Genomic DNA, 10,081 nt, shown 5'->3' on the forward strand with positions numbered 1-10,081 from the left:
ATGATTTAAATCAAATTCCTCGTCATTATAATTCACTTCTGATAGTGAAGAAAGTGACACACAGGTTATTGAAAACGAAAAAATTTCGATTGACAAATTAGTTGGTATTCTCGACACAGCAATTATAGGACTTGAACAGAGGAACTTTGTAACTGAAGAAGAAATTATGTCTGTTTATAGAATTAAAGAGAAAGTATTATTCCATAAAACTAAGCAACTTAAACAACTTACATTGAAAGAAATGTTTAATAAAGTAAACAAATAAATATTAAGCTTTTTTTTTTTGTAAATTTTGATACCCTTTAGATCATAATTGCTCTTTTTTCATAAATTATAGTTTCATATTTTTAATTTTATAATTTCTGCATGCCATCTTACCAGATTTAAATTGATGATCTATAATCCAGAATCGCAGACGAGTCCGGATTATCGACTTTTGACTGTACAAGGGGTACCCTTCTCTTTAGTCTAACCACAAGTGATTTTACTTCAAAATTATTACTTGGTCTCCTGACCTCTGATATTTAGCAGTACTAAAACAGCAATTTTCCCCATTAACTGAATAAGAAAGCTTTGCCTCTTAGAATAATTCTTACTGTTTTATGGAAGAAACATGCAATCTAATGTATCCATTTATTCATCACGGAAAGATTCCCTAAGAACTTGCACTTGATGTTTTTAGAAACAAACTTCTTTTCAGTACTTCTTTGTTAAAATGGCCACGGTATATGTTTATCACTACAAATGAAATTTGTTCATTGCAGATAAAAAATTAAAAAAAAATCAAGTTTGTCAATTCTGGTGACAAAGCACAGTGGCTACTTTAACAAGAAGTACCCGCTTTTTCTTCAAAAAGTTCATCTGCCATCAATGAAAAACTAGTAAATGATGAAAAATGGTATTTCATGCAAGGTGGATATTGAATTGCATGAGGACATCAATGATAATTTAGTAACCAGGGCTGTGGAGTCAGTAGGAAAAATGACCGATTCCGACTCTTGGAATTTTAGACACCGACTCAGACTCCCTCATATATATATATATATATAATGTAAACATAAACACATGGGTTACAATTTATTTGTTTTACTATAAAAGAAGTAATAGATGCTACAGGGGAAAAATTTTATTGCATAGCAAATTACTTATATTAATAAGCATTTATTATGAAATGGAAAAATTATGATTAGTTATTTCTAAGAAACAGTATAGTTTCAGCAAGATCTTCTTTGTTGGAGGGCCGTAGATCCGATTTGATAAACTTCAGAGCTGAGAAGAATCTTTCCAAGCTAACTTGAATACGAGGAATAGCTGTTACTATTAGGGCTAATTCTTTTAACTTTTCAGAATAGATTTTTATAAGTTCTAAAAGAGGTGTCTTGCAAGCGCAATCATATTTCACTATTTCTTCAAAGGCCATGTAGAAATCTTGTTTGTATTTTTTTCATTTTTATATCTAATGGCTCTTCGTTCTTTATTTTCATTCGCTTTGCCTTAGCCTTTTCAATATTATCCAAAACTATTTCTTAAAATCTAATTCATCATTAGAAGAGGATGATAGACACTCAGTTGCAATGTCTGCAGTTTGACTGTCCTGATTCAAATTCTGGACTTGTTCTGAGAATAAATTTCTTTCCTAATGAAAGTTCATAAATGACTTTCTTTGCCTTTTTAATTTGTTCGTCATCCAAGAAAATTCAGTGTTTCGAATCTACATATATTGAACCCAGCAAAATCCCTTTGTCTAGCAAACTAGTTTCCTTTTTCTTTATTGAAGAAATGATTCCTTCTGTAATAAACCCTCCATTTCAGAAAGGACAAACATCCCATTCTTCCATTCTCACCTCCTGTCAATTCTTCAGATTGCAGGTTTTTGCAGCTATATATGGTGTAGAAAGAAGAGTTTCTAATTCTGCAAGATTATTCCAGTCTTTCTGTTAGTGAAACATCTTCTAAAAAGGTTATCTACATTTTCTAAAAAGGTTCTTAATTCTAACAACCTCTTTATCATCAAATATGTACTTCCTTGATCAATAATTACCCCTTTTCCTGCTTGCTTCCTAAAAGTGGCATCGATTTTGGAAGTTCTTGCTGCTATTGCTGCTTACCTAAATTTACCAGTGCAATCTGTAACTAAATGAATCAGTTTAATCACTAATGGCAAATATCACATCTATCTTCCTCCCTTATATTTATTTATTAATATGTTAATAAAATAGAAAATAATTAATACAAATAAAAATTTATAGTCCATAAATAAAAATAATAACTCAGGTTGCCATTAATTATTTTTCAATTCATTTTAATTTCATTTCAAAATCAAACTGTCCAACAAAAACTGGAGTCGACCTGTTTTTAGCAACTCCAGCTCCGACTCCTTTTACCCCAAGATCTGCCCGACTCCAATTCAGACTCCACAGCCCTGATACTAACTGTCCAATAAAATTCTGGATGATGACAGAGAACAGACAGAAAAGGAAAAGACCTTCATACATTTACAAACCAACAGAAGTTTTCGAATCTCTCCCATCACATCAATTATCTTACTGATCTTACTATTATGACACACATCTGCAGGAGGTACACGAGACGACTGCTTGCCTCACATGAATTGAATAAAAATGCAACAAAATACAAATTTATTGAAACAATTAACTTATATCAAATATTTTTGGCTTCCCTAACAAACATTCCACATACTTACTTCATCTCATCCAATAATTTTAATATATTCATTTGATTCTCAGAGAGTTTTAAAATTAAAATTCTGTTCAATCATATATTTTTAACTGAATTTCCAATTTTCAATTATTACCAGCCATTAATAATTATTTAAAAATTTAAATTACGACTTCAAAGAAAAATACATGAGTAGACAAAATTCTAAAATTTCAAAAATTCAGATGACAAGGGTATTTTTAATGAAAGTTAAAAACAGAAAAAATTTAGAATGTACAATACTAAATAAATTAAAATTTTCTGGTTTTTGAATTATTCAAAAATTTAAATCATATTTTGTAAATCCAGTCACTGACAGCTTTTATTCTGCCCTGTTACTTTCAGATTTTTAATAATAATTTCAATCTTATTTTTGCTTTGGATTTCTTTAATTTTCACTAGCATTTCATTATTATGTTGTTTTCGGCAAGTTATATGTCCTGACATCTAAATGAGACTATGATTAAATTAAATAGAACAGAGAGCTAATTTTAATCATTAATACTAGGTGGTTATAAAGGAAAAGCACCTATGCATATGCTTGCATAAACAGACTAACAAAGAAAACCCTAATAGCAGGATTTAACATATGGGCACTAGACTCAATGGTTTCAAAGTATTATTTCAGCTCAAAATTAATTTATTTCCAAGCAAAAAAGATTTCGTAAACTTGTTACTTCAAAATATACCTCAAAACAATATTTGGAACATTATGACATAAAGTATTAAAATAATAGAACATGCACCGGATTTTCTACACATAATTTAAAAATAAGAACTATGCAACTAAATCCTTTGTTCTTACTTGTACTGTCGACATCCGCAGTTTCAGATTCGACATCAGAATGATTTTCTAAACTTTTCATAGATTCCATAGTTTAGAACACAAAAACAGAATTTACCGTTACAGAATGTGATAGAGTTTTGAAATGAATACCAAAATTCCTTTCAGTTCGTTAATTTTTGATGAAGACAACCGGAAAGATTACAGACAGGAAATACTTCACATCCTTTCGCCGCAGATTTTAATGCACCGCGTTATAAAGTGTTGCGACGTGAAAGTGAAATAATGCGACTATAAAACGAATGTATAACATAAATTTAAAGCCAGAAAAAACTTCAATGCTACTGGCTGCCAGCCAGCGGTGAATTGCATCACTATTTTGATGCGCAGTGCACAAAATTAGAACTAATGGGCAGGAAGGCAGATGTAAGATAAACAAAGTGAAAAAATAGGAATACTTGATAAACAGTGAGGAGGCAACTCGGCAAGCTGATGACAAAATAAACTAATAAAAAGAATTAATAAAATCAACGTTTTATGTGTTACCTTTATTTATTAATTATCATGTTCTTCGCACTAAAACCATAAAATTCGATTCAACAGCAATATCTCACAACCAAACAATTAGTTAGTCTCACCGAGTTTATTGGCAACACCTTACATAACAAGGAAAATGTCGCCTTACCACGGAGTTATACTCCATGCGCCTTACTCATGCTGGACGTGGAGAAAGCCTTCGACCGCGTCTGGCATGAGGGGCTCATTTATAAGCTGATCCAGCTAAATTTTGACCGTGAACTGATTCTGTTAATCAATTCTTTTATTGTTAACAAAAGATTTTATGGCTCAATGGGTCAGGACACCTCTAGCGTCAGAAGAATGTGCACCGGTGTAACGCAAGTGTCCAATTTAGGACCTATTTTGTATGTTTACTACGTGATGGTCTTCCCTAAATTACAGATGATCACAACAGCTTTCTTGGATGCTACGCAGATGACACTGCGTTAGCGATTAAAACATTGAAGACTGGTGCATCAAATGGCGCGTCGCAATAAATGCTCAAACGTCCCAATTAGTGATTATCATGAGAAGGCAAAGAAAAACTATTTGTTGCAACTCTCAGGGCTACAACGTGCAGGTTACAAATTAAATAATCACAGCAGGGATTATTAATATAAAGATTTAATATGGATATCTCACACAAGCTGAAAACGTTACATTGCTATAACTAGTGCATACACATAACTGAGTGATAAGGGAATTTCCCCGCTTAGTTCGCAGTTAAAGAAAAAAATAAGAATAATAAAAAAATAGTCTAATCAAATGCGGCGCTCCTTCTGTGGACTTTGCACAGCCGTTACGTAATCCTCTGTCTGCAGCGGCCGTCTCCAACACTATTAATACTAATCTCAGTCTTTTTAATGAGACGATTCCACTTGTAAAGAAGGCAACTTATTTAGGGGTTGTCATCAATCATAAGTTCACCTGGTCGGACCCATATTGACAAGGTCAGACGTAAGGCTTTGTATATTATTCACCAATTAAATCCACTGCTAAGTTCAAGCTCGAAACTCAATCTTGTCAAAAAGAGGCACATCTACACTGCTGTTATCAGACCGGTGCTCTGTTACACCTCACCAGCATGGGCCGCGGCCTACAACTCAGAGGTTGCAAAATTACAGGTCACCCAAAATAAGTACCTATACCGGATTACGAACGCCCACTACTTTGTTAGCAACGATACCTTGCATAAAGATTTAAAAATTGAGTATATGGATGACTACCTGCAGATTACTTTGCTAAAGCACGTGAATGCATACATCTAAGCTCTTTAAATGTTTTCAATTATGAAATTTTGCAAGAAGACCACGATAATCGGCCCCTCGCGACCAACCTCACCCGAGATTCTAACTTCTCCACCTATATACTGCACTGTATATAGTATTGATAGTGATTTATTTACTAAAAAATATTGATGAATTGATTATATTATCTCCTAAGTTTAATTATAGTAGGATTATCTTAAAAGCATTTTATTTTATTTTGTTTCATTTACTCGGCATTATATTTTGTGTATTCTCTGTACTTTCACATGTTCATGCAGTATTAGGTTCACACCTCGCACTATTTTGCTTATCCGTTTTACGACTCCATTTGCTTCACTGGCCTCGTTACTGTCGGCCACACACGTTTCCACCCCCTTAGTCCTCCCTTGGGATACCAGGGTCATGTAGCATTCGCGTTATGTGCCATAAAGGAAAAATTCCATGCAATATCTCGGCATAAAATGATCGGATCGGATCGAACAGCAATATCGTAAAATAATTTTTAAATGAGCATATCTTTATAATTTCCGATGCACAGTCTCTACTACTACTAAGAACGTATAGTAAATTAGAGTTTCAGAAAGCAGCGCCTTCTTTTGCTCTGCATCTGGTGAAGACGATCGGTGAAATAAAATGAGTAGTATGGGAAAAATGACGCGAAAGTATATGTGGCCGCCATCAGTTGACAAATATGATGAGTTTCTGGTGGAAGATCCAAATCAGTAAACTGAAGAATCTAGTGCAGTGACGGCGAACCTATGGCACGCGTACCACAGTCGAATCAGGCGAACTCAGTTCGCAAACATCAGCACCCGCGCGGCAGCGCTATCACGGACTAACCATGTTGACGATTTTCGAGCTGTGATACTGTGATTACTTAGGCTGGTCTCAGCACGAGCTTCATCGCGCTCTTACCAGCACCTCAGGTGCCCCTTAACAGAGATTCCACGCGTACGGGACCTTCTTTGGATTGCCACTAAAGCTGCGTTCAGACGAGGGCGTAAAGGGCATAAGTGGTTAAAGCCGAGCTCCGTTGCCAAGGCAACCCGTCTGTGCCACGTCATAAAATCTGGTTTAGGGCTCATGACATAGGGTTCAAAGTTTTCAATTTTACGCCGAGTTTGGGATAAGCGTCGACCAATCAGAGCGAAGCTAAAACGAAGCGGCGTTCTACAGACGATTTCGCGGTCACAAAATAAGCAGAGCGAACGCGGGGAAATCAATCGAACAAGAGAACAGAGCGGGAAACTCATAGACACATCCAACGCATGCGCAAATTTAGCTTCTCGCATTGGTCACGGCTTACACACCGTTCTCGCAGGGTAACGGAACTCCCGTATTTTATGCCTTTATGACTATGCGTCTACGCCCTTTACGCCGCCGTCTGAACGCAGCCTAATGGGTGAACTAGGTGGAGAAAAAAAATATAGGCCCTTGCCTGTAATTATGGTGTTGCAAGAACACGGAGATGTGAGGATGTCATAATATGTCCTATTTATGATACTTGTTTGTAAAATTACTACTTGAAACCAACATTGTCCCTTAGGGCCTTTGTGAATATGAAAAGATGAGAAATAAAAAGTGACTGTGCAAAGGACAACACTGACCTATACTGAGCAACTTCCGACCAAAGTTAGCCTAAAGGCAACAAACGGAATATGTTACTCAGAGGTAAAACCATCTACTAGCTACTAACCACAACCTTAGGTCGGGGCCAAAACAGATCAGTCGGGGACTAAAATGTCAAAGTCAAATTTCAAAGTTTTACATTTGTACAATATACAGAGTTATTTGTATATATTGCGTACGTTGAAGAAATTCATCTGAAGTTATTATATTAAGATTTTCCAGAATAGTTAAGACAGGAGTTGACAGCCTCCTACGGTAACAAACATGGTAAGAATAAATGCAAAACGTTTAAAGTAGAAGATCATAGATAAATGTCAGTCATATATAATAGAAAAACACAAGTAAATGAACAGTAAGGATCAACATCCCGTTCAGAATCTGCACAATATATCAAATGAAGTAGTCAAGAAGTAGTATAGTCATGAAAAAATCAGATCTGATCTCTAGAGTCCAAATTTAAGTGTAAATGAACATATTTTATGTTCCATAATCCAGTACTAAATGTTTTGTCCAAAGCAAAGTATTGTGCAGTTCATACAACATTCAAGTCATATAACTCAGAGGTACTGGAATTTGTACTAAATCATAGTAATAAAATCCGAAAATTCAATCCAGATGTTTGTTGATTCCATTACAATTAACAGTTGTCATATAATTGTAACAATGAGTTAAAGAAGATCATACCAGATATACACAATATAGAACAAACATTATGTTTTCATACTTGGCCATAAATGAGCCAGGAGAAAACTATGAGTACAATTATATGTTAATCTACACAAGAACAGATTAGCATAATATTGAGAGACTGCACAGGAGTCAGATATCAAATGTTAATAGATGAGTGACATATGGGCGTAGGTTGAAATCATTTTCTAAGACTTCATACTTAAAGTTATCGGCAAAATGAACTGTGTCGTTGCTAATCGCTTTGTTGAAAACGTTATTGTTAATATGTCCGATGCGCGTTTTGATATCTTCCACTTTTAGATCTTCGTGTAAATCCTCGTTACGGATGAACCAGGGCGCGCCCGTGATTTTTGGAAGGAACATATTTTGGAATGTATGGAGTTTATGGAAATCAGATTTAGATGCGGTACACCAGGCCGGTGAAGCATACGTGAGCACAAGGCGAAGTATTGATGTGTAAATACACTTTTTCCGCGCGAGATCAAATTTTGAGGATGCATTGATGATCGGGTTGAGTTTGCGATTAATACCAGTTGCTTTGCTGCCGACAGCAGGAAGGACTTAATTCTTTTCTGATCCTTAAATTCTTCATTAAAAAAATGCATTTTCAGCTATAATCAGGTAAAATAATTCTCTAAATATAATTAAAAGGCCCACCAGCGGCCGAGCGAAAAGCCGTTGAACACGGGTAGTTAGGTCCGGGGTTCGAATCCCGCGAACAGCTTCATACCACAAAACATACTAAATACAAATGTAAAGTGGCGCATGGATTGCGCAGTGTGTTTGCAAACCACATTGCGCAATCCATGCGCAAGCTAATGTCGAGATAAATCGTATTACTACTCCGGCCTTTAAGCTAGAGTCGAGATAAATCGTATTACTACGACTCCCGCCTTTAATGTGTTAAAAAATAATCAACTTTTCCCTGCAAGAACCCTCTCTATTCATGAAGTGGTTTTCCAACTTCTATACCCAGACTGTGAAATCTTTGTTTCTTTCACCTGTCCCCATTTCTGAGAAATATACTTGAATCGGAACTGCGAAACTTAAAACCAATGCAACAAGTCAAACAAAAGTGACACCTAACCAAAGTTACGCGATGTTTAAAAGACACGTTTACTGTTAAAATAAATAGGACAATCGGACACTAATGTGTCTCTCCCTTTAGCTTCCCTTTTTTCTTATACCCTCGGAAGAGCTTTGTTTGGATATTGCTATGTCATACCTAGTGAATGAACCGGATATGCCCTTTGTTTGTTATTCGCAGCGATATCTTTATCAGTATGTCCATAATTAGACCTGAGTTGCACAAAAGCCGTTACTGGAGACCATGGACCTTATAAGAGAAGATTTTTTTTTTAAAGTTTTGTGTGTTACCTATATTTATTGAATATCATGTTCTTCGCCCGTAAACCACATACATTTGAAAACAGCACATCTTTAGAATTTCCGCACTAATTTAGAGATAAAACTGTTATTTTCCATACAGTGTTCGCTCTGAACTCGTTGAGTTTGTTAATCAAAAATTTGTTAAAGTTTTACAAAATATGAAATAGATTAAAACAAATTCGAAATTCGGCCGTCCAGATGCCCATGTTCGGGTGGAGGATTACATTATTCAAAACTTGATGGCTCTAGATACTGTAGTTTTTGTCACAGTGCAAGAAACATACATGTATTCATGCAGATTCTTCGTTATTTAATTTCTTTATATATAACACAGGGAGATAATATTTGATAACAAGAATTTGCAAGGAGACACGTACATTTATAGTAAAACAGTGCAAAATGCCGCTTCGAAACTAACAGCCTTTCTAGGCTACCGCCGCTTTGGGCTAATACTATGCGTCCATTACTATGCTATGCATGCCCTGTAGGGGCCTATTCATATAATAGATATAGAGACAAGCTGCAAGTAGCACGAAACTCAACCCTCAGGCAAATAGCCAATGCACAATGGTATATACGTAACAATAGAATCCACGAAGAACTGATTATTCGTCCCCCTAAGTCCTTCTACTATAAAATTGCTAAGAGATTTCACAGCAAGCAGCTTACAATCAATAACCCTGCCATCAAAATTGCAAACGTACGACTATTATGACCTAAACAACAAAAACAGGCCACTTGCCATTCTCAATGAATGGATTATGTAATTTCTTTGCAATTTCTATGTAATTTCTATCTGTTCCTACTCGCACCTCACAATAATATGTAATGCATAGCATAGTAATTTTCCCTTATTTATTGTTTTTGTTTTGCATAATATCCTTATATTCATATATGATTGCACTACCTTACTATGCATAGTAATGTAAAATTATGTATATATTGCTTACCTTCTAATACCAGCATCCTCTCCTCGTTTGTTCTTTGCTAATTAAGGGCACAAACCTACTTTGCACTTGCTCATATACATAACCACCTTGCTTTG

The 10,081-nt window shown here is 35.4% G+C and overlaps 1 protein-coding gene across 6 annotated transcripts in view; it reads right to left on the reverse strand.

The window, feature by feature from the left end:
- LOC118188776 (AMP deaminase 2-like) overlaps nt 1-10,081 on the reverse strand; it is an 87,838-nt gene extending 77,757 nt beyond the window's left edge. For 2 of the 6 annotated variants that reach the window (XM_085812198.1, XM_085812197.1), the window contains exon 1: nt 3,524-3,867. In XM_085812198.1, coding sequence (XP_085668324.1) covers nt 3,524-3,593 — 70 coding nt within the window. In that variant the 5' untranslated portion in view covers nt 3,594-3,867. Of the gene's footprint in view, nt 1-3,523; nt 3,868-9,986 lie in introns of those variants that run through there. The other 4 variants (XM_035359280.2, XM_085812201.1, XM_085812200.1 and 1 more) reach the window with 3 other exon arrangements.

The sequence above is a fragment of the Stegodyphus dumicola genome, chromosome 2 (genome assembly GCF_044657685.1).
Source record: "Stegodyphus dumicola isolate Sdum_Otavi_A_Nest chromosome 2, ASM4465768v1".
In the NCBI taxonomy this organism is placed as follows: Eukaryota; Metazoa; Arthropoda; class Arachnida; order Araneae; family Eresidae; genus Stegodyphus; species Stegodyphus dumicola.